This window comes from Phaenicophaeus curvirostris, chromosome 4, assembly GCF_032191515.1.
Source record: "Phaenicophaeus curvirostris isolate KB17595 chromosome 4, BPBGC_Pcur_1.0, whole genome shotgun sequence".
NCBI classification, from domain to species: domain Eukaryota; kingdom Metazoa; phylum Chordata; class Aves; order Cuculiformes; family Cuculidae; genus Phaenicophaeus; species Phaenicophaeus curvirostris.
In genome coordinates, this window is record NC_091395.1 from 69456649 (window position 1) to 69481276 (window position 24628).

At 42.6% G+C, this 24628-nt stretch overlaps 1 protein-coding gene across 2 annotated transcripts; it reads right to left on the reverse strand.

Annotated features, from left to right (window-relative positions):
• Window positions 1-1080: 1080 nt before the first annotated feature.
• On the reverse strand, window positions 1081-15186 carry NICOL1 (NELL2 interacting cell ontogeny regulator 1). 2 transcript variants are annotated; one of them, XM_069856467.1, is made up of 4 exons: window positions 15092-15186; window positions 14110-14267; window positions 7093-7181; window positions 1081-2274 (listed from the first exon to the last, which is right to left on the reverse strand). In XM_069856467.1, exons 2-4 carry the CDS (start codon window positions 14240-14242, stop codon window positions 2209-2211), a joined length of 288 nt encoding a protein of 95 aa, XP_069712568.1. In that variant the 5' UTR covers window positions 14243-14267; window positions 15092-15186; the 3' UTR covers window positions 1081-2208. The 2 variants fall into 2 exon arrangements, with proteins under 2 accessions (XP_069712568.1, XP_069712569.1); XM_069856468.1 differs by lacking the exon at window positions 15092-15186 and adding an exon at window positions 14445-14575.
• Window positions 15187-24628: the final 9442 nt, after the last annotated feature.

Genomic DNA, 24628 nt, shown 5'->3' on the forward strand with positions numbered 1-24628 from the left:
TTGTGTTATAGACAAAAAGGAATACATACAGAATAATCACTGCTATCACAAAGTTGCAGTGTCACTCTGATCCCTTTGGGAGTCAGAGAACATCCACTTGTCATTCATTGCACCTTTTATCATAATAAGATGCATATATCAAAACTCAACTGTGAGCAACCATTTCTGTAAATAAGAACACAACCAAAAAACCCACTGTTTCCTAAGAGGAATTTGCAAGATTCTTTAAAGTACCAGCAGAATAATCATGCACAATAGCAATACAGAAACATAGACATGCTGACCCTGGAAAAGGTGACCTGTGCTGGAAAATTCACAGGCTCAGTGCTGGAGCTCCATCTCCTGCAAGAAGCCAACTCAAAATCTGTGTGTTACTTTGGTTCAAATCTCAGTGAGAGTAAGGTAACCAAAGGTTGGTATTTTGCAAAGGAGTTGTGTTAAACCTATTGTTTTATCTGTAAAAGAAACTACAGTCTACAATAGGAACCTCTATTTCTTCCCATCAGTTGCTTGCCAGTGCTACAGTAGAGCGTAATGCTACCAGAAACCTTGTGTTTCTGTGTCACGTTGCTTGTCTTTTATACAAACTAGGTCCTGTTGACCTAAAAGAGTTTTTCTAGAATACTACAAAGGACAAAGCAAATTTCCTACTTAAAATGCAGGTGCAAGGAAGCTTTTCCTTGCTGAGAACCACATGCCTTTCAAACAACTTTGGCAGAGTGTATGGTAACGCACTCCTTTGTGTTACTGGGTATGATTGCACACGAAAGAATAAGTTGGCAGAGGGTCACAGTTCCCTGTTTCCTTGTGCCTAGTGTAGTAGATAAAATGAGAAGGAAGTAGTTTGGAAACATATAGATAGCTACCAACCACCATAAGCTATGAGCAGCCTGACAGCAAAAGATCAACCACTTCTGGGAAGACAGACATAATAATAAGAACTTGTAAAATGACTTTGAAAGCCATTGCTGTTGATACTGGCCCCATATTGTTGTTTGTATAAAAGTTTCTAGCATGTTCAGAGATGCTCTAGCTGTTACATAGATGTCTATTAATTATATTCCGGGAATGATATTTGAAGACCTATAAAAAAAATCCATTATTATCTGCATATTCTACTGAGTTGATTTTCTTCTCTCCTTCCAACACAAAGGAAAAGAAGGAAAACAACGAGAAAGGATTTGCTATTCTTTTTCCAAGAGTAACAACATGCAATCTTGTCTACTATAATATTACTACTACACTGCCCAAATTGTTCTCTCTTGTCTCTCACTGACTGCATCAGGAATAATAGTATCAGCACTGTAACCCACTGCTATGGAGTGTGAAGTCCATGCAAGAGCTATGGCCCATTTTAGAAGAACTTAAATATTTCCCAAAATACAGTTTGTAGGAGACTCCTGGGCATGCAGGCATTTTGTAGGCGCTCTGCCAAAACTCGCTGTAGAGGCCGGTTTGAGTGGTTCAATCCAGTATGTGATTTGCTTAATGAAAGACACTTCTCCAGAAGATTTTGGCAGACGCAATCAGTTGAATTGCCAGGCAGTATTCATGTGATTACAAATGTTACTGATCACATTAGATGCTTAATAAATCTCTCCAAAAAGATCACAGCTACTGTGTGGCTCCGGAGACATTAAAATTGTGATACAGATTGCTGTGTTTGCCATGCACTGGACTATTGATAAAATTAGGAACAAATACCTTCCTCGGGCTGCCAAGCAGTGACAACTACCAATTTCTATATAAAGACATGACTGCTTGTTTGTAAATGTTTAGCTATGCACCACTGCAAAGTAGCTTCTTTTTTGTGTTAGGGATACATTCTAATATAAACACTTTAAAGTATTTGACTCCACTGATTTTCACAGATCTATGGCAATTCACATGTGCTGAGGGGCGGGCTTGAGAATCCAAGGGGAAGTTTTGGCTCGAAATACCCAAAAAGCGAGATGCTATCATTGCATAAAACCCAATGAGCAAGACTTTGGTGCTGTTTTTTCTGTTGACATTTCAGCAGATGCAGCATTGCATACAGTAATGATAAAACACGTCAAAGCAAAAATTATCTAACTGAGCTGTACCTGTTGGGATAAAAATGTTTTTCCTTGTGGTGTGACACAACTTGCACTCTGTATCTTCCTGTAATTTATTGAACGGCGTTTAAAAAGCGAATCAATGTCCATTGGCCAAATCTCACTGCTTATTTCAGTGTACTGCATGAAAGCAATCACACAGGCCTCTCTTTTCCACTCTCAGGAGGAGGGTGTCTGTCTGCAAAAAGAAAACCAACACGAAATCAAAGAACTGAATATATCACTTCAGAAGAGTATATAATTGATTAGACCTAATCCCTCTGCACAGCTGTAACCAAGGTGCTTTGCTGAGTGAAAAATCATAGTTATTAGTGCTGGTTTTCATCCAGAAAAAGTGACGAAATAAGTATATTCAGGATCAAGATGCACAAAGAGTATTTTTATAGTTTAAATGTTTCCATTTTCGCAGCTAACTGCTAGGGAGCAGGCTGTCAAAATTATTAAAGTGCCCTTTATAAATGCTGAGAAAAATTCCACTTTGAACAGCACTGCTTTTAATTCTTTTGCAGTGATTGATGGCATCCTGTTGATAATGTCTTCAGCACTGTATAATTTAATTGCAGCAGATAGCACGTGCTGAGGAGCCAGTTGTGCTCTCAGTTGCACTGCTGGGTCTTTGGAATAACTCTGAATGCAATCCAGCTGTCAGTCTAACCTTGTTGTCTGGAACTGATAATCTTTCAGGGCAGCTCTAGATTTGAGTTTGTGGCTCCTATTTTAACCTGAGTTAATTTATAGACAGTGGCCTTAAAAAACATTTTCTGCGTATCTAATTTAAAATTACCTGCTCTTGGTTTTTGAGAGTCTTAGTGGAAAAGCATTTCTAGGCTTTTTTCCCTCTGCATCCAGGAAAAAAAAAAACAAAAAACCAAACCCAAAAACTTCAGATCCTCAAAGATATTTAAGTATCATTTATTTACTCCCACCTGGAGTATTGTGTCCAGTTCTGGAATCCTCAACATAAGAAGCAAATGGAACTGTGGGAAGGGGTCCAGAGGAGGGCTATGAATATGATCAGAGGGCTGGAGCACCAATGCTATGAAGACAGGCTGAGAGAGTAGGGGTTGTTCAGCCTGGAGAAGAGAAGGCTGCAAGGACACCTTGTAACAGCCTTCCAGTACCTGAAGGGGACTACAAGAAAGCTATGGGGGGACTTTTTACAAGGGCATATAATGACAAGACCAGGGGGAATGGCTTTGGAGGGGGTAAGGTATAGATTAGGCATTAGGAAGAAATTCTTCACGATGATGGTGATGAAACACCAGAATAGGTTGCCCAGGGAAGCTGTGGCTGCCCCATCCCTGGAGGTGTTCGAGGCCGGGTTGGATGGGCCTTTAGCAGCCTGATCTAGTAAAAGGTGTCCCTGCCCATGGCAGGGGTGTTGGAACCAGATGATCTTTAAGGTTCCTTCCAACCTTAAATATTCCATGATTCTATGATTCTAACTGGATGATCTTTAAGGTTCCTTCCAACGAAAGCCATTCTATGATTTAATAGTGATCAAATAACTTAAATCTTTTGTAGGTCCCGATCTCACTCTTTGAGAAACAAAGGCTGAATTTCTCAAATGGCACCATCATTTCAGAAGTTGAGTCTCTTGCAAGACTTAAAATCATTGGTGCAACCAACTCATATTCGCAAGTCCAACTCTGACTGAAAATAAACTTCCTCCTGAGCATATCTTGTGGTTTTCACCCTGTGATCTGTGGTCCTGTAAGTAGTTTGTGGAGTGACTTTAAAGAGTTTCTTGAGGGTGACAAAAAAGTTACCAGGCTTAAATGCACCATGAATGTGTTTCCCATCTGCACTGGAAAAAAACATTAACAGATGAAAACCACTTGTTAACAAATTATCTAAAAGTTCTATGAAACAAGGAGATCTTCAGCCTGCTTATGTTCCTCTGTCATGATGCCTCCTGACAAATTAAAAACAGCAAAGGGCAAATAAGCAAAGATGCACAGTTTTCAAAGGAGTAGCTGAGTGCTTCCACCTGGGGATCTGCTCCACCAAGCTCTGCCTTGCTTGGCTAGCAGAACCTCTGTCTCCAAGCAATACCCACTCTCTACTACTTATTTCTTCTTCTCAAACTGCAAGCTTTTGCAGAGAAAGGCTGGTTCAGAACTACTTTTCTCTCCCTCCACAGCCCTCCATCCTTTACTACTCACACTTTTGACATCCACCGTTGCATTAAAGAGGACTTGTTCACTTCCCTTGTCTGCTTTCACTTATCAGCTTAGTGCAATGGCAGGCATTATGAAACGCTGCTCCTCACTTGTACAATGCAATCCTAGATGAGTGAATGCTCTCATTGTTGGGAGCCCAGCAGAAATCATAGAATCATCTTAACATCAAACAGGCTTATTGGATTTCACTGTACTGCCAACAAGCTGTCACGGTTACCACAAACCCTGCCTAGGCATCACTCATAACTATTTACAGGCTGGAAGACCAGCTCTGGGAGCACTCAATTCTAAACTGAAAGACTATGAAACAGGAGCACCGATTACAAAAATTTACTGTGGCCCTGTTGGCATTGGTTTAAGAGGCCCTTGATAGGTACAGTCTTGCATGGTGTTTGCCAATGTAACACGTAACATGGGCACGTAACATGTAGCATGTAACAACAACTTTCAAGACTCAGGAGTTGTTGAATGAAGTTATTTATGTGTAAAGCCTGAGAAATTATAGTTGGTCAGCATAAGCTAAGCACCAGCAGCTGAGTAAGTATATGGAGGCTGTACCTTTCAGAGAACAGAATTTCAGTTTACTATCTCTGCATCATCCAATAATTTGTATTTAACTAAAGCACCTCTTCCAGAAAGGCTTTTGGAGTCTCCATCCACAGGCTAGAAAAGCTGGACAGTAAAGCACTCCTCCATTTCTAGTAGTACAAACCCCTGACATTTCTCAGAGTGCGTAATATTTCAGATAACTGTCTAGGTTTGTTTTGGGGCACTGTTCCTATGCTCTGTAATACTGAGAGCTCTCTAAATAGGTGCCTTGGCATCTGAGGCTTCTCCAGGTCCTCACAGAAACAGAAGCTTATCTTGTGTTGCTCAGGAACCTGCATCTCCCCTTATGCTCTGCCTCACCTCTTACAACACAGCCTTTCTCTCTGATGGGTTGCATTCTCACTCCACCCTCCAAACAGAATAGGCAACACAGATATGCCTGAATATCTCTGTAAACGGGATTAAGGTGTAGTGCTGCCTCTATTGTATTCAAAACTATCTTCCCAGTGCAGTTTAGATAGGAATTCAGTTCCTCCTTTAACTTCCCATGTAAAGCCGGGTGACAGCATAAAGACCAACACAGCTGTGACTGCACATGGTCTTGTCACGTCACGTGTAGGTATAAAGCATTTCAGCTGAACTTAATCCAATCAGGTGAAACCCTGCTGTGCACTAGAACAGCCCAGCACAGCTGCTGGAGGTACAGCCCCTCTGTTCACACTCTACCACTTAACAGTTATTTAGGAAACCTACTATATGAAGTAAGGCTGAGAGACCTAGGTTTGTTCAGCCTTGAAAGGAGACAGCTTAGGGGAGACCTTATTACCATAACCAGTATATAAAGATTGTCTACCAAGAGAGTGGAGACTCCCTTTTTACAAGGAGTCTCATGGAAAAAACAAGAGGTAACAGGTATAAATTGCTCCAGGGGAGATTCTGATTGGATTCCAGAAGAAAATTTTTCACTGTGAGAACAGTTAAACATTGGAATAATCTCCCCAGGGAAGTGGTAGATTCCTCTGCACTGGATACTTTTAAGGCTCAGTTTGACAGGGTGCTGGCTTATCTCATTTAAACTATTTATCACCTAAAAATGTTGGACTGGATGATTCTTGAGGTCCCTTCCAACATGGCATTCTATGATTCTATGATATTTAGTATTATGCTAGTGCATGGGAAACTTTTGCAATGTAACCTGTAGTGTACTCAGAGTTCTGCTCTAATCAGTTTGCTATCCACATTTCAAGAAAGCTCAAGTCACTCCACTGTTATTGTCCAGGGTCACAAGAAACCAAAGGCAAAGCAACATAATTGCCCTTCTGTTTTTATAGTTGGGGGACACATAATTGATTTATAGCTCTTTGGTTGACTCTGCTGTGAATGACGATGTGACTTCAGAGGAACAAGGAGAGCTTCTCACCTACCAACAGAGATGGCAGGTGTCAAAGGCACTAGAGGAGCTGGGAGATGTGGCTGCACACTGTTTTCATTCACCACAAGTTGCTTTACTGTGATGTTGCCAGTGCTAATGGAGCTGTTAGGAAAGGAGAGGTAGGAGAAGACATACATGGTGTGTCTTTATTAGAGGTGAGAGACCTCCTGCCTCTTGCAAATTCAGACAGCATGGGAACCACTGCGGTAAGTCCTACCCCAGCCAAAGTTTCTGCACATTTATGAAAACACACATATGTATGCATTTCTAAAATCAGGGCATTTAACACACCTTTATTGTTTGTTCATTGCGACCTCTGCAGCACAAGAGCAGCACGTGAAGCCGCAAACTGCCCTTTGTGCTGTGATAGCTACCTAAGCAAATGTCCTTCCCTCATTTTCACAGAGTATCAATCCATGAGCAAGGAATATATGTGTTTCCCTTTCCTCACTGCCAGCCCTGCCTGCCACCTTCTTGTTCTACCATTCACTTTCTGCTCCTCCCCAGCAGCGAGTCCACTGCTCGGATGCAACGCTGTGAGGTAAAAAGTAAATAATCTTTCTTGTTCTTCTCTCCTTCATACGTCTTCTTTCCTTCTCTATCTGACGCAGGGACTGTCTAGGGTAATTCTTCAGCCTGTAATGCCAGAAATCAGACTTGATGATCTTTAATGAAACCCTCCAGCCTGTAAATATAATCTGCACTTGGTACAATCCTATTTGTTGAAATGAAAGTGAGTCAGCAGAGATGTCGTGTCTGCTGTACGCAGACAAGCAGACCTGGCCACTTGGAGATAAAGGCTAAGTAAAAGCATTTCTATAGAAACACATACCCGTGTGTCTAGATTATACGCCGTCTTCTTTAAATCCTGCAACGCCCTCTGCATGAACTCAAATGCATGGCAGTCAACACAGGGACGACCTGGAAAAAAGGTACAGAAGAAGGCATCACTGTCATAGTATGAAATTAGAAGTGCAGCAGCAGAGGGGGAATACACAGAGACCTTAATGCCACGAGAAAACACATTTTACCAGGCACCTGCATCTGCGTGTGTACAAAGTTAGGGCTGCCTGGGAGCAGGGCTGTATCTATCTTTGTGCAAATGTGTAAAGACCAGAAAAAACACAAGAGCATTTTGCTGTATGTGCTTTTCCAAACATAACTCACGCTTGAGTCTGCCCAGCGCTTTGTGTCTTCAGCCACCAGGCTCTCCCTTTTAAATGGAAAACCTTTAAACTTCTCAGATATGGGTTGATTCTCAGCTGATACACTGAAAATAGCAGTTTGCAGTGGTTCAGAAATCAGACAGGCAGGTCTGTTTTTACAGGAGCTCTTACAGAGTGGCTTGGCAAAGGATAGTGCCAGATCTGTATTTGCTTCCTTTCACCTGCTGCTGTATTTTTTCTCTGCCAAGAATTCAAAGCATCCCACTGGCTCTGCAGCTGGTGCCACTGTGTGTGCACAGAGGGGCAGGGCAGGGAAAAGGCAGAGAAGAAGAGGAGGACTTAAAAACAACTGAAATGGCTCACTTCTGGCCCTGGGCATTTCTGCTTTCCCAAGATTCACCCTCCACTAATCTCAGAGTTAATGATGTGTGGGTTTTCAGAAGAAGAAATTGCAGGATGCAGGAGATGCAGGGAGAATTGGGAGAGAGTCATTTTACATTGATCACAGAACCCCCACGCTGAGGGCAGTGCTGAAATCCTTGTCCACGAGCAGCCACTTGTGCTGCTCTGACAAAGCAAAGAGAGTGCAAACCTGCTGCTGAGGTAGCTGGGGAGCTGCCTGGAGCCAAGGACATGCTGTGCAACACTTGCAGCACCCCATGCCTGGCACCTTGCTGCCAACACACACTTTCCTCATGCAAGGGAGCATCCAGAGTGCTTCTTGGTCCCCAGCAAGCCTCTTAGGGACTTTGACCTGTTCAGGAGGTATTTTGCTGCCAGCCGTGGTCCTCCAGCTCCCCTCCGCACAACTCACATCTCAGGGAGACCCAGGGATGATGTCAGAGATTTGATTCCAGTGATATGAGGAGATGCAGTCTGCTTCTGTAAGAACAGCATCACTCACAAAGACCCTTTCTCCAGGCCTGATAGGAGTAGCAACCAGATGGTTTTGAGCACATTTTAAAGACATCAACCCCTCCTGTTTTCACTATTTTGGTAATTTACTTGTTTTCACTTCAGATCATGGAACAGCACCCTTAGAAAGAAAATGCATCCTCAGTCTGCTGTCAGAAAATCCATCGTTTACTTGGTGCGATGGCTTACTCACTCCTTTTGCTGTGGTCTCCTCTGCCCTGCCTCCACCTCAGTGAAATGCTGTGTACCCTGATGCACTTGTCCACTTGTCACTGAAGTGTTCTCAAAATAAGAACTTGCAGGAGGGAAAACAAACTACGGGTCATAAATGAATGTCTCCTGCTCTGGCAATGTAGAGAAAGTATCTTTGAGAAGAGTCATTAATTCCATAGTCAGTTACTGCCTGCCACCCAGAAAGTCTCCCCAGGCCCTGACGAAGGCCATGGCTTTGTGGGATCATTCCCTGATGTTTATGGCAGCCAAGTGCTTCTACGTGGACAGGGAGGTACTGGTGGAACAGTGTAAACCTGCCAAGTGGTTATTTCACTTTTACCACCCCTGGGAAAGCAGCTGCCCTGGCATCAAATCAGCTTCTGCAATGAAAGGATGGTGGCACTGTGGACACCTGTCTGGGCCACCTACGTGTCCTGGATCAGCATATGCGAAGCTTCTAACACAGCACTGCTCTTCAAAGCCACAGTGCAGATGTGGCCAGTCTCACCATATAATGGGATATTCACTGTCTAATACAGCTTCCCAGGCTGTCCTCCTTGGTGGAGGGTCCTCCTCCAGGCACAGTAGTCTCTGGGTCAGGTTAGCACCCCTGCGTGCTGGGAGTTAGCAGCTCTGCAGTGCTGGCAGTGGGAATGCTCATGTGATCCCTCCAACCAGCTATATCCCAGGATGGGAGCAGCATTTTGACTTACAGGGGTGCACAGAACTCACTGAAGCAGCACTGCTGGCAGGTGAGAAGACAGCTGTCCCTGGAGGTGGTGATGAGCAGCCAGGGAGGTGGCTGTCTATAAACTCTTCCACCCATGCAGCCCTGCAGAGCACACAACTGTTCAGCACTTTGGGGACTGAACTGGGGCAGTGCTGATCTCTCCATCAAGCATCTTGCACTAGTTCTCCAAATAAAATAGGAGCAATACTCCACCACCTGGAAAACCTATAGCTACAGGTGGACATTACCAGCAGAGCTGCCCATGCCCTGGCCCTAAATGGGGCTGTTATACTAGCCAGACTCTCATAATATCCAATAGCAGATACTTAGGAAAGATATAATAATAAGGCTCTAGCAATGTACTACTAGCCTACCAAAAGGCTGAAGGATATCCTGAGTCTGGCTGGTGTTCCTACATCTGATAAGACCTCCACGAATTTTTCTCACATTAATCTGCCCCTTTGCTTCCTGTATCCATGTAAACTTTTGGCATCTACAGCATCCTGAGGCAATGAGTTCCACAGGTTAGCTATCCAGTGAGTGAACAAAATAACATTCCTGTCTGTTCTGAAGTTAATGTCTGAAGCTTTCATTTCCTGTCTTTAATTTTTGCAGTGGAAGAGATGGCTATTAAATATTCACTATCTTTGTCCCACTTACGACTTTGCTGCTTTCCATCACTCCCTGCCTTGGCATCTCCTTTCCAGATTGAAGAGCTGGGCTGGTAACCTGGTCTATCTAGCTGGACCTAATGTCTCTTTACTCTCACCGTATTTTGAGTAGAATACCCATGGGCATTTCCCCAACATAATGATGTCTAAAGATGTTTTCTCAAAGGTTTTAAATGAATCTAAATATGTTCTATTGCCAATAGGAGCAATCCCACCCTTCTTTAGCTACATTCTCCACACATTCCCTTGCTCACAGCAGAAGTGACTATGCCATTGCTCAGTCAGCTGAATTGCTGGGTTTTTTCTCCGGATCAGATCCTGAACTCCCAAGTTCTATGTCCAGAACAAAAAAAAAAGGCAAGCACAAGAGGCCAGGTTATGGGGAGAAGGGTAGAGGCAGCAGCATAGGCTCACATCGGCTTAAAGCAATCATGAAACCAGACCTTAAGTCACATCATAGCAAAGCACAGCAGAGTGCTATTAATTCCTTGCTGACAGCTGGGAACAGACTATCATTCATAGGGAGACTTAACAGGTTTGTGGATTAACATAATGAGAATTATCAAGAGCCAGCTATAATTCTTTAAATGGGTCCTGTCAGCATGAAGACTGCATGAGTCTTTGTGTGTTTGGGGAGAAATGGGGGAGGAGAGATTAAAATATGCTTCTTGGCTTCTTCTTGGTGAAAAACTGGAACTGAAAGCACTGTGGAAGTCTAATTTACTTTCCCTTGCATGCACACAGTGCTTACTCTTTGTATTTCATGCACCTTGGCTAATGAAAACAGACTGACCAGCTTCTGCTCTTCAAATTCCGCATCTCATCTTTCACAGTGGGTGTTCTGTGCTGCAAATACAGTGGGAGATTGGGGAAATTATTTACCTTATTTAGTGGCTTGCACTGAACTTTAAAGAAAATAATCCACAAACATTAGTAACACAATTTCTTACTTGAACAGTCTTTTGCATATGCAAAGTGTTGTGTATAAAATATAAACACATGAGTAATCACTGCTAATTAGCATTATTCATAAAAAGGTGGGCCTGGCTCTCTGGCTGGCAGAACGTATGCCAGGTGGAGAGCAGGCAATGATACCCCAAGCCAGATTGCAGTGTCACACGGGGCAGAATCTCTCTGCAACTCTAAGATCTCTGACCTCCTCTCATGCTTCTCTCCTGTGACTCCTGCACCTCCCACGCTTGCACGAGAGCATCGCAGCCCCTCTCCTGCTCGTGGTGCTGCAGCAGGGACACATTCCTCCTACCAAGTGGAAAACAGAGACTGTAGTGGTTTTTTGGGCTGTGGGAGATTGTTCCTGCTAAAGGCATGTTCTCAGTCCCATATCAATGGAGCTGGGAACAGAGAAAAGCATCAAGCACCACACTGGTCTGCCCTGTGGAAGGACACTTATGGTCCATCTACATCATATATCCCCATCAAAAGAATATGTTGGAGCCACATTTTCTCCCTGGGTCATCCCAGATAGCACCACTACCATTTTACGTGAGCTGACAAGATGTTGCTGGTTAAGTGCCAGCAACAGAGGAGGTGAGAAGTAGCACTGCCCCCCAAAATGGGCCAGTGCCCAGGAGGATCAAGTCCTTGTTGGAAAATAGTCTGTGGAGCTGACATCAAGCAGGAAAAAGTCCAGCGATGTCTGTACCACATCACATCAGAGGTCTGCTGGGCCAAGTGTTCCCTTCACAGAAAGGGTCATTGGGCACTGGAACAGGCTGCCCAGGGAGGTGGTTGAGTCACCTTCCCTGGAGGTGTTTAAGGCACGGGTGGACGAGGTGCTGAGGGGCATGGTTTAGTGTTTGATAGGAATGGTTGGACTCCATGATCTCCATGGAGTCTCTTCCAACCTGGTTATTCTATGATTCTATGATTCTATGATCTCCTATGAGCTACATCTCTTGTAGTACATTAAACGTGTCTAGGAGAATTCCCAAGATTTGGGAGCAGCTGGCAGGGGACAGGTCATCTCTAGAGCAGTACACTCTTTCTTCCAGATAGGCAAATGGCCTTCTGTCATGGATAAAAGTGTGCCAGGGACCATCCTAGCAGGTTACTAGTACAGTCATGTGGGAATACAGTCTGCTAGGGATTGTCCATGGGCATTGGTTATAGATGTGACCTTCATGGCTAACAACGGATACTCATGAAAAAGCACAACAAGAGGGTGAGTATGGAGGGATATGTCCCCAGAGACCCTCCCAGGCCTCAGGAATACAATGAGGCAGCTCCTGGGCCAGAACTGCTGCCACTTCTTTTCTTCTTTCTTTTGATTCTGTATCTAACATCCCTCTCTAAGATTTTTTCCTTGAATTTACTTAAGCAGCTCTGCAATCTCATGCAAACTTCTAGCATTCACGGTGTCCTAAGGGAGGAGTTCCACAGGTTAACTATCAGCAGGAGCCCTGATGGGCACAGAAAAGTAGCTGGAGCAGTTATCAGCTATGAAGCACTCTCTCAACAAGAGGCTGAATAGGAGCATCCCAAGTTTCTTGTTGCTTTATAACTCAGCCTCTGCAGCAGCACAGAACAGTTTACAATTCACAATCAGCTGAGAGTCTTCCTCCTGGCCTGGCCTCACACATAAATACTATTATGCATTCATAGTAATGCTACCAGCCTTCATTAGTGAGAACAGGGCAGCACGTCGCTACAGAAACGCTCTGACCTGCCCTTCATTCCTCACTCTCACATGCAAGAGCAAGACAAAGAATGTTTTTTCAAGGGCTCTTCAGAGGACCCAGTAGTCTGGCCACAGCATATCAAAACCATGAGATAAATCCTTGAGTTTGGTGTTAGAAACCTTGGCCAAGAGTTTTGTTCCACATATGAAATGGGAGTTTCCACTACGCAAGCAGAGCAAGGAATCACCATGTACCTTTTCTCAAAAATGTATTGACTTGCCTCTGGTAACACAGGCAGACAAAGGACAGGTAGAATTTATTTCTCAAACGTTGTTTTCTTCTACAGGACACGAAATGGACTACTTCCCACAAAACTTATTAAAGCTAATTAGCGCATGCCTAGAAAACAGACACACAAAATACAGATGGGGGCTGGTTTAGAACAGACTATAACCTAGCACTAATACAAAAGAGAATGAAAAAGGAAGGGAATTCACCACTTAAGTCCTGTAAAGTCCAATACACATAAGTGTGTTTGAAAATTAGTACTGGAATTACAGGAGAATAAAATTACAGTGACTAAATCAGATCTTGTGTTAAATATTTTGGTAGCTACCTAAAAATATAGCTGTGATACAAAGTAAGCATGACTAAGAACTAGAGATTAGTTTGTATACAATTACATTCCTTTTTTTTTCTTTCCCAGAGGATATTTTAAGCTTCTGATGATTGGTTATTTCCCACTTGCTGTCACTAAAACAGCCTGAGAACATTGACTCTGTCCCCTAATTTCCGTAAACTATTGCCTCACTTTGGAGCTGAGGAAGTTTAACTACAGACTTGCTGAAAATAACAGAGGAAGCTAATATAAAGCTGCAATCCAAATTCAAGGGCTCCCAACTCCACGGTGTGCTCAAGCCATCCATCATATTTATTTATTTTCTAGGTTTTCAGAATAGCAGCAGGATTTCAGAATAATGTATGTATGTTTTACAAATATGTTGTTAGGGTAAACTTCTCCTGCATCAATCTATAAGAGTTACGAGAAAGTTGAATTGGGCTCATTGCTCCAACCAGACATTAAAATAAGCAAAACGTAACACCTTAGCAGAAATAAACACAGATTTTCTTTTAACAATATCCAAACTAGCAAGGATGTCATATGTATTGAGGCGAATCTGGAAATGAAAATCTCAAGAAGCAGATCTTAAAGACCTACAACCAAAGAACTTCAAAACAAGCTCCAATGGAAATTGTAGTAGGCAGTTAGCATTTTTTCCTAAATAACTACTAGTCCTTTGCTTGCTTGCTGTTTTTATAAGCTCTGTTTTCATGTGCTTTGCTGACACGTTATAAATTCATCATTACTTTCTCACTAATAAGGCAACACAACATTCCCCCTGGAGCTTAAGATCTGTGTGGCTGCTGTGGGTTAAGTGGAGGAAACAAAGCAGGACGCGGTGCAGCAGGAGGGCATGAGAGCTCATGGCATGAGTGCTCATGGCAGGTACGTACTTTCTGCAGGAATGACACTCCCAGAGTCCTGGCTGGCCCCCACAAGCCTCATGCTCAGCAGGCCAACCACTGAGATGAAGGGGATCGCCACGCGCATCACACTTCGGACAGACGGCAACGCCATTGCTCTCATCAATAATTCAGGCTTTCTTCCCTGCCTGAAACAAGGAGAAATAATGAAAATCAGTAGTTTGGTCCCAGTACGCTCCCCACAAAGGAGCGGACAAGATGCGATAAGCACAGACCCGCATGTCCACACAAACTCACGTGCACGCATCACTGTAGCAACACACCACGGGCTTGTGATGCACCCCAAGGACCAGTTTGCCAAGTACCTGATCTTCCTCTTCCACTGTGTGCCAGACCCTTGGAGCAGCTGTAGCGAGCAGACGAGGCTCCAGCAGCCACTCTGAGCATGCGTTCCCCTGCATCCCCCCTTCCCTGATTAGGGTCATTGCCATGGAGATTTGCTATAGCAACACTGAAAATTTGGAGCTGCCAAGTGAAGAAGATTTAAAGGGACCACAATGCGGATGGTCGCTGCTGTAATCCTCCTTTGCCATGTCCCCTCTCCTTGGCAAACACTGGCTGTGCTGCCCACATGAGAGGGTCTTAGGCATTTTTTGTATTTCTTGATTTTATTCCCAAGGGGATTGTGCTGAAATATGCAACTCTCATCCCTTGACTTAGCTGTAACTCACTTAAAGTGAGATTCTGCCCTGGGAAGTTTCAAATAGGACGAAAACTCAGAAGTTTGATTGGAAAAAATAAAGATCTGGGGCCTTCTGATGGCACCCTGGGCTTTCAAGAAAACTCTGTTATAGGTTTTGTTTAACTACACTGAAAAAGGAGCCTTGCGAGCAAGAGCAGTGTTGGCGTGCGAACCAACCAGGAATAGAAAAACCTGCACAGCATCACCCTGGGTAACCTTGATAAGAGCCCAGCCAAAACCTAAGCACTGCAAAATTTTAAGAATGCTCACTTCAAGCTCAGCTCTTGATCTGGGATTTTGCTAAGATACTGTGTCCTCACAAAACTCAAGCATGAGCTCTCCCAGACAGAGGATCTCCGTAAGTTCCTACCTGAAATCAAGCATTCAGAAAGTGGATAGCTTTTGGGAAAGGGCTCTCAATATCTGTTTGCCCCAGTGTGTGGTTAAAGATTCATCTTGCAGCGTATTTGCTCAATCCTCAGAATTACCTCTTATATCCCTCATTTTAATGCTTATGCTTTTGGACCAGGTTAGTTTAAAAGTTGTCTTAAAGGACTCCAGGCTCTTGACCATGTTCTGGAAAGGTCTTATTGCCTTATGCGTGCAAGAGAGGACTTTGCAGGGGAGCAGCCCCGGGTAGTGGAAGCAGTTCCTACAGGAATGGCACATTGAGCAAACTTCTAGTCCAAAGTGAAACAGAAAATCAACTCCCCTTGTGTGGAAGGTCCAAAACAAAGTCTCAGTGAGGTCTTCATAAAGTGAGTCAGGACACACGTGCATCAAAATGACTCCACTGACTTTACGAGAAGCCGAGATTCCTAATCCTAGTTCTGAAGCTGGATTCCTGAAGTGAGGTTGTGTGAGATGGCCCAGTTTGACGTTGTTTGTCTCTTTACAGACCTCAGAAGCCTGTTAAAGGAGCAGCTCTCTAAGAGTCAGGATATAATGGAACAACACCATAAGGTTTAGCTAATGCTGGTCACATAGTCTAGCCTCAATCTTCAGTTTTAAATAACACCAAATGGAAATTCTGGCACAAAATCCAGACCTTACGCTTCCATTCATCCTGGCATATGTGTTCCCTGTGTATACCCTCATTATAGTCCCACGGCCATACCATACATTTCATACATGAGCTTTAAGAAAACAGCAGAAAGGAATTGTCTACAGAAATGATAACCTTTGATAATGTGGAAAGCACTGTTTGTTTGAATATTTTTTCAAGGTATTAATATAGTCTTTTCTAAAATTTTAACTGTTTTATAAAATGTTTTTCATAATTGCTTGGTCTTCTGTATAGGTAGGAAAAACAACCAGTAAAATCCACAATGAGGTAAGGAAAACAAGTAACCAGAGGTGTTGCCCATCTTAAATAGCTGCAGAAATTGTAAGAGGGGATCAAAGCAGAGAAGCTGGGAAAATTTGGAATAAAGAGAAGCTGAACATTCTAAAATATATTATTCCCAGGATGCCAAGACTCCAAGGATGCCTACATGTGGTTTGGTGACATCTTGTTATTAGGGTCTATATATTGCAGCAAAGTTTTGGATAGTTGTATATGCATCCAATAAAGCTTTTCTGTGAGAGGATGGACCATCTTTGTCTTGGTTTCTGACTGCTCAGCCACCCACTATCCAGACTTAACACTGTGATAACACCACAGAAGGAGTCCTTGCTGAATTGGACTGATGCCAGCCAGATAGTACCACACTATTGAACCTGTTCCCACTCATGATAGTGGGAGAGGTCTGCAGTAGGGCACACTTTATCCACCATCTAATGGAGTGGAAAGTGTTATTTCTGTGTTACGGCATACCACTCAGCTTAAGATAATGTTTTGGGGTTTTTTTAATTGCTTGATGCCAACATAAACCAATCACATGTTGTACTTGCAGAGTCAGGCCAGTTTTTGTGTCAAATGCCATTGTCTTTAAGAAGCACAAAAAAAGTCCCCAGCTCTTCTTGCTAACAGAACCGTGTGATCCAAGATGCAGTTCTCAATTCACAGGGAACAGGAGCCAGTCTGCATGGAAAAAATCCAGCAATCTGTGTTGTTCTATCAGCTCCAGCAAAGCTGAAGGAGGAAAAAGTATGAAAGCACTTGCATGACTTTCTTTGCCATTACATTCATTATTGCCCAGCACTATGAATAAGGGATACCAGTACTAGATTTACTTTGGAGGAAGAGAAAATTCCAAGAGGTTTATGGGAGTCCATTTACTGCCTGAAGAATGTCATAGTATATCCTAGAGGGCTGTCAGAAATATTTATACTTAATTTCTTTTTTTCTACAGAGAATCTATACCTAATTATCATTTTCTAACAAAAGAATTTCCTCTGAACTATTCAGAAACATCAAGACGTTTATCAGCAAAATGATTAGTGAGGACAAACATCTGGTAGCTCCCTCAGAAGATCTTTTATTGATGCCTAAGATTTACAGGTATTGAAAATTACATTTTTGCAGTAGAAGAGAAAGAAAATGCATATACCTAGTTAAAATCACTAACAGTAAAGGCTTGAGTTAAATATATGTGCATAAAAGGAAGGTGCAGGTGGAGGTTCTAATTTTAGAACTCTGTTATTATGGTCATGGGTGAGCATAGCAAATAGGAGTGGTTCATCCCAGTCTAATGTGAAGTGCTAAATCATTCCTTGCCAACATGGACTGAAGACTTCTCTTGAACTCAAACAGAAGAAAAAAGCACAGAGACAGAAGAATCTATCTGGTTACTATTACTTGAAAAACAGAGTGGCAAAAGAATACAGGCACAGCCCTAGAAAGGTCAAGAAGCAAAACCAGATGCAAATAGTGAGAAACATGAAGAATAGCAAGAAAGCATTCTTTAAACACATGAGTACTAAGAAAGACAAAAAAAAAAAAGAAAGAAGATTTTTTTCTCTGTTCAGCAGGGGGGAAAAGATAGTCAAGTTGATGCCTAAAGAGTGATACAGGTCTTAGTATCAATTTTATCTGCCAATCAACATGAAGTGAACTAGTGAGCAGCAATCTAACACAACCCCAGTGTTTCAGGTAGGAATATTTAGCAGAAATTTGTTTTGGTTACATATGCTTGTAGGTTTCTGATAGATCACTTTTCAAGGTTTCAGTCTTCCTAGAGCTCTCTTTTTACTCAGGGCTATCACTCAGATCTACCTCAGGGTATTTAAAGAAGGAACTAAAACAACCACCAACGAGCAATTATTGTTTAGAGCTCAGAGATGTGAATTATGCCAGCCATGAAAAAGGGTAAATGCAGTGTCTATTTTTTCAAAAGAGGAAAAGAAACTGGAAAATCACAGAGAAATCAGTTTCCAATCAACCCCTGAGAATTTTTTCAAGCACTGACAGTTTGTAAGCATTCAGAAAACAAGGAGTTGCAGATAAGAAGCATTTGTCAAGAATCAAGTTAAATCACATTAGCTTCCTTCTATGACATGGTAACAGGCCTTGCAGGTAAGGAAAACCAAATTTAATCAACTTCAGGAAGATTTCTGATGCTATGTCACACAGCATCGTCAGAAGGAAACTGAGGAAACTGCTCTGAAGCCAGCAAAATGGGCTGGGTCACTGCTGAAAGTTAGCAATGGGTCACTGTCACCATGGAAAGATATATCATATTGCTCCTGCAGAGATCCACTTAGGTCAAGGGTTATTCAGCATTTCATTATTCAGCTGGAGAATGAACTAGCCAAGTGGTTATTTAAGATGTAACATCAGCCTGGGAGATTATAAGCAATGCTGGGGAGAGGACTAGAATTCTAAATCATACACGCAAGTTGAAAAAAAGGGTCTAAAATCAGAATAAAAATTGATAAGGGTGAGAAAAAGGTTTTATACTTTATCAGGAATAATCAACAGCTCATATTTAGAATGGAAAACAGCAAGTTAAGTGGCACTTCTGCACTGGAGCTATGGAGTCATGAGCTGAAATCAGTCTACAATATTCTGTCACTGCCAAAAAAATACAATTATACTCAGATATAAAAAAAAAAAAATTGCAAGTGCTTAGACTGCGTTCAGCAGAAGGTCTTACCTGTTGTATTGCATCTGGTTTGGTCCCTGCAATACTAAGAACAGCAGCAGAAATAGCCAGAGATTTAAATTGCTTCAAGGAGTCAGCATCAAAGTTCCTGAAAAAGAATTTAATAATAGGGATGGTCCTAGGATGAGAGTTGGTACAGGGGGGTATTTAAGCCTGTAGATATAAATTAGGCATCAGTTGGGAGTGGCATTAGGATAGTCAGCCCTGCATAAAGACAAAGGATGGGTGATTTCTTACGGATTCCCTTCACTTTCTGTTTCTTGTGATTCTATGATTACAAGAACCCTTTTTCTTCCGAGGCAGTCAGTTCCCAGCTCTCTGTGTTGCAATTCCTGCATAAACACAGAATGTGTTACCCTTGTGCAGCATCTGAAATTCAGACTATTTCTCCATCTTTAGCTATCGTGGCAAAGGTAATTTTTTTTTTCTGGTATAAGCAAGGATGATGGCTAGAGAACATTCACATTTTGAGATGGGTCACTGATAAAGAAATAATTATATCACTGTCTTGCAGATGAATTGAGAGGTGAGAGGCTGGTGCACTGTAGATGTTTCAGCCCATAAACAGAAGAAATTGCATTGTCTTTTTTTCTCATGACCATCTAAGGGCCTGAGAAGGACTGAAAACTAAACTTACCTTGTCCTTCAATCCATGAGATAATGATTCACCTTTGTTTGATGGCTCACTATCTTCTTTAAACACTAAGTCAGAGGTTTGGTGAGGAAAAAATTGTCTCCTCCATGAAATGACCAATTCATTTTTGGCACCATTGTTGGACAAGCTCCTCGTCTTAGAACTTCCTGCAAAACCCTCCAAGAATCCAAACACAAGCTGAACTTTGGTCAGACTACGAAGATTCAAGACACTGCAGCTGCCCAAAGTCCACGTGACACTGCAAAACAGGGATGTGGCTGCAAACAGGTGTTGTGATAGAAACTTAGAATCACAGAATAACCAGGTTGGAAGAGACCCACCGGATCATCGAGTCCAACCATTCCTATCAAACACTAAACCATGCCCCTTAGCACCTCGTCCACCCGTGCCTTAAACACCTCCAGGGAAGGTGAATCAACCACCTCCCTGGGCAGCCTGTTCCAGTGCCCAATGACCCTTTCTGTGAAGAATTTTTTCCTAATGTCCAACCTAAATCTCCCCTGGTGGAGCTTGAGGCCATTCCCTCTTGTCCTGTCCCCTGCCACTTGGAAGAAGAGGCCAGCACCCTCCTCTCCACAACCTCCTTTCAGGTAGTTGTAGAGAGCAATGAGGTCTCCCCTCAGCCTCCTCTTCTCCAGGCTAAACAACCCCAGCTCTCTCAGCCGCTCCTCGTGAGGCCTGTTCTCCAGCCCTCTCACCAGCTTTGTTGCTCTTCTCTGGACTCGCTCCAGAGCCTCAACATCCTTCTTGTGGTGAGGGGCCCAGAACTGAACACAGGATTTGAGGAGCGGTCTCACCAGTGCTGAGTACAGAGGGAGGATAACCTCCCTGGACCTGCTGGTCACGCCGTTTCTGATACAAGCCAAGATGCCATTGGCCTTCTTGGCCACCTGGGCCACTGCTGGCTCATGTTCGGTCGCTGTCAACCAACACCCCCAGGTCCCTCTCCTCCAGGCAGCTTTCTAGACAGACTTCTCCTAGTCTGTAGCACTGCATAGGGTTGTTGTGCCCCAAGTGCAGGACCCAGCACTTGGCCTTGTTAAACCTCATGCCGTTGGACTCAGCCCAGCGGTCCAGCCTGTCCAGATCCCTTTGCAGAGCCTCCCTACCCTCCAGCAGATCGACACTTCCACCCAGATTAGTGTCGTCCGCAAACTTAGCACAAAGCACAAGATCTTAGCACAAAGATCCTTTAATGCAGGCACTAATCAACTCGAAGAGGTCTCTTTCATCACAGCAGAAGATGTGGAAAAGCATCCAGGCTTGACCAGTTCTCAACAAAAAATTAACTGAAGCCAACTGTGACAAACATCTTTAAACACCTTCTAAAGGCTAGAACGCTTTCTGCTGTGCAGGAGGGGCTGCTGTCAAGCTGTTCTGAAATGAAGGTCAGTTCAGGCTTTTGCTTCCAAGAAAAAGTAAGAACCACTGTTAAAATACCAGTTCTGCTGGTTTCTCTTTGAGCTTTACATTGGACTGCTGGAAACCCCACAACTGATCACCGTGCCAGACACAAGGCACATTTACAGCACAGCAAGGGTTGAGTATGTTTGCGTGCTCTCAGTCAGAATGCACCGACAGAGAAGCTGAGCTATTTGCCTTGCTACTGCCAGTCTTCTCCCTGTCTAGAAGATGTAAGCATGTCATTTTTTAACTTGCTAGAGAATTGCGCATAAAACCCTCTTCCAGACTCATGTTTTCTGAGAGCGGGTTATGTTCAGGAAGAACCTGTCAGTTATTAAGTGCTGGTATTTGGGCATGTTCTTCTCTGACTATCAAAGCTAGAAAAGCTGTTGACTTCTAAGACATGGTTAAACCTTCCATGGGTAAAATAAAATTTGATTTTACATAGCACATAAAACAAACCATTCTTTAAATGTACAATAGGCTAGCTGTCAAAAGGCATTTAAATATTGTTCAGTTCCCACTTCAAAGTAAGATTGAATTGTGTATTAGATATATTCAATGCTGTTGGCAGAAAGCAGGTACTTTTCACAAGCTGGATGCTTTGTTACAGTGTAGATACAGTCCAGGATGGATGCAAGAGCTGCTTTGGCAAGAAACCTTATGTATCAAATTCATTGCATGGATGAAGTTCTGCCCTTTAACGAGGGAAACAGCCCACAATGCCCAGAGCTTTGAAGTCAACTCACAGCACTGAAGATGGCCCCCAGTGGGAGCCTTCACTATAAGCACTCACAAATTCTGATAACCTTGATTTTGGCCCCAAAGTTTGTGTCTCTCCCCAGCCACCATATGAAACTGAAAAGTTTCTGAGTGAAACTAGAGTAATCTTTTTAGGTTGTATTTGAGAGGCGAACAGATATAACCTCCCTAAACCTGCTATCACTGGGAACTTTAAAAGTTAGGATTTATGCAAAGGAAAATGCTAAGTTTCACCAGGGTCAGAGCAGAAGTCACACAAAATGACAGATAGTATGAATATTGTCAATGCAGTCAATATCGTTTGCCTAAATGAACATTGATTTGCTAAAAAGTTAGTCCAGATTTGACATTAAAATGTACTTTGTGCTAGCAAATATTTCAACTAAAGACAATTCTGTTATACAGAAAAGCTCCTACGCTTTCTATTTTGTAGAAAAGCCTCTTGGGTAAATAATATCCTTATGTACACTAAAATGTCATGCAATAAATGAGCTTTGCACTTAAAGCTAAATAAAAGCTGTGCTTTGTCTCTATTTTCTCTGTCAAATGACACAAGACCCTAACTGCTGTAATGCAACAACTGACACTTCACAGAGAAAAAAAATTGTGCTGTATATACCCATTCCCAGCGATGCAATTTCTTATTTTCTGTGCAAGTGACACCTGCTGGCCTTTGCCTAGCCAAATATTTTATGGAGTTCTGGAATAAAACTAAACAGTAGGGTAGAAATAAAATTCTAACCTTAAAAATAAAAAGACAATATCATCAGTGCTTAGAAAACACCTAACAATTATTTGGCTGAGGCTGCCACTCTGTTTTCCTGACCATGAACTTTAAGTATCACATGACACTATTAATGCACACACTCAGAATATTCAGATCCCCCCCACAAAAACCCAAGAATTTGAACACTGGCTTCCCTTGACACCTGTGTCCTGTTTATGCTATGGAGTGGTCTAATTGCAGCACCAGTCAGCAGTCTTCACAGTTGATTTGGACTCTTAAAGAAGAGTGAGGCTCTATAAAGAATAATAAGAGAGTTGCCAGTCTTGTTCCGTTTTCAGACTCTACTGACAAAGAGAAAAAGCTATTGGCTTTGTCACTTAAATGACCAGGAAAGTACAGTATCACTGACTTCGATTTAAACAGCAAAAGGTGCTCAAGGCTGATGAAGAACTGCTGACACGTTAGCAGGTTTTCAGCAAGCACATGGCTCAGAACAGAAATCAAATCACAGCCCTGACTATCAGGAAAGAAAAGTGTAGGCAGGACAATGTAAGAAACAGAATATATGCAGATATTTGCATTTCCTTTCTCATGGCATCCATGCCTGGAACTGTTTTTCTAATGTTTTAGGCCACCTTTTAAAATTCAAGAACTTAGAGATCTTGAAAATACTATCTCTCCCACTCCCCATCTCTACAAAGTTACAGTTGGAACAGCCAACTGGAGTTAGAAGGTTAAGGAATATCTACACGGCGATTAAACTGCAATCCTATCATAAAAACAAAGCCTATCTTTGAAACTAGAGCAACAGGCCAGCGTATTTTACATTGTAATTTTTATTTAATCAGTTCACGACACCCGGAGGTGTGATGGCCACCTCACCAGCACTATTGACATGACAACTTCTTTGCCCCAAACAGCTCTCAGTGCAGTCACAAAGCAAGAGACAATCACATAATGTAGTACAGGGAATAAAATTGAGTAAGGTGTACAGTGAGAAGGATGCATGCATGTTCTGATGGCCCTATTAAATACATATAAAACATCAGTTCAAATTTAATTGTGAACTTTGGATTTTGAGGAGAAAAAATGCACTTCTTATAGAGGTACAGTGGCAGTAATGTCTGATGGGAAGAGAAAACCCATTTGTATTAATGCCTTCCATTTTTCATGTTGAAAATGTCAAACTTGCAGAGATCAGAGGGAATACTGTAAGTGTACATAAAGAGGGACAAGAGGCATAATAACGGCACAGCCATCAGACGTAAAACCATAAACCTGGAAGAGATTTCCTACCTCAGTAGCATGAGCACAACATACAGTCGCTTTCAGATATTTTTCACACGCACAAGTGTTTGCTGTTCACGAGTGAAACGCTGCAAGATTTTTTATGGCCCAGGAGAGATGATTTGCATATATAATGGTCAGTATAAAGGGCAGCTAGGACAGGGGCTTGAGCAAAAATCCAAGGCAGAATCAAAGGAAAAGTCATAGGGCAAGGAGTAAAAGCTAGACAGGACTGGGCTTCTACGCTGTGTAGAAGATCCTAATATCTCAGTAATTATATAGCTCCTTCCTGGCAGTAGGCATACATTTTGCAGAACCATTTCTTTCCCTTCCAAAAGAAGCCTTCGAAAAGAAGCGTTTGGAATGGTCTCTGCAATGTCCTGGGCTGCACAAGCAGGGCCACTGGCCTACTTAATGGTGCCCTGTTCTTGGGTGATGGGGAAACCCAGAATTTCAAGACTTTCTAAGACTATTTGCTTCTAAGGGATAATAAGGAGTGTCTTTCCATAGCACAGGGAGGTTTGCTTTCTCAAACTTTTGGGAAGGGGCTCCTCTCTGTACATAAAACAACTGCACCAGATCATACTAAAGGTCCTTTTGAAGCCAGCATCTCATCCTTCGCACTGACTGATAAGAACTGTATAGGGAAAAACATAAAACGATGTCAACTGCAATGTCTTCCTACAACACTCTTAACCTGCAACAACTTGTGGTTCAGGGACCTCCGGAACTGAAGTTCGTGTTTTTATATTTAACAGTTTGCAAGAGGATTTTCAGGCATGAGTCTGAACAGCTGCTTTTTAAACCTATGTACATTTTTGGATTTACAATGTCCAGCAATAAGGGTTTCCTCAACTGAAATGCACAGTAGATAAGAACATCATCCTTCTGCTTGCTCTGACCCTGCCTCCAGCTGGTTTGATTCA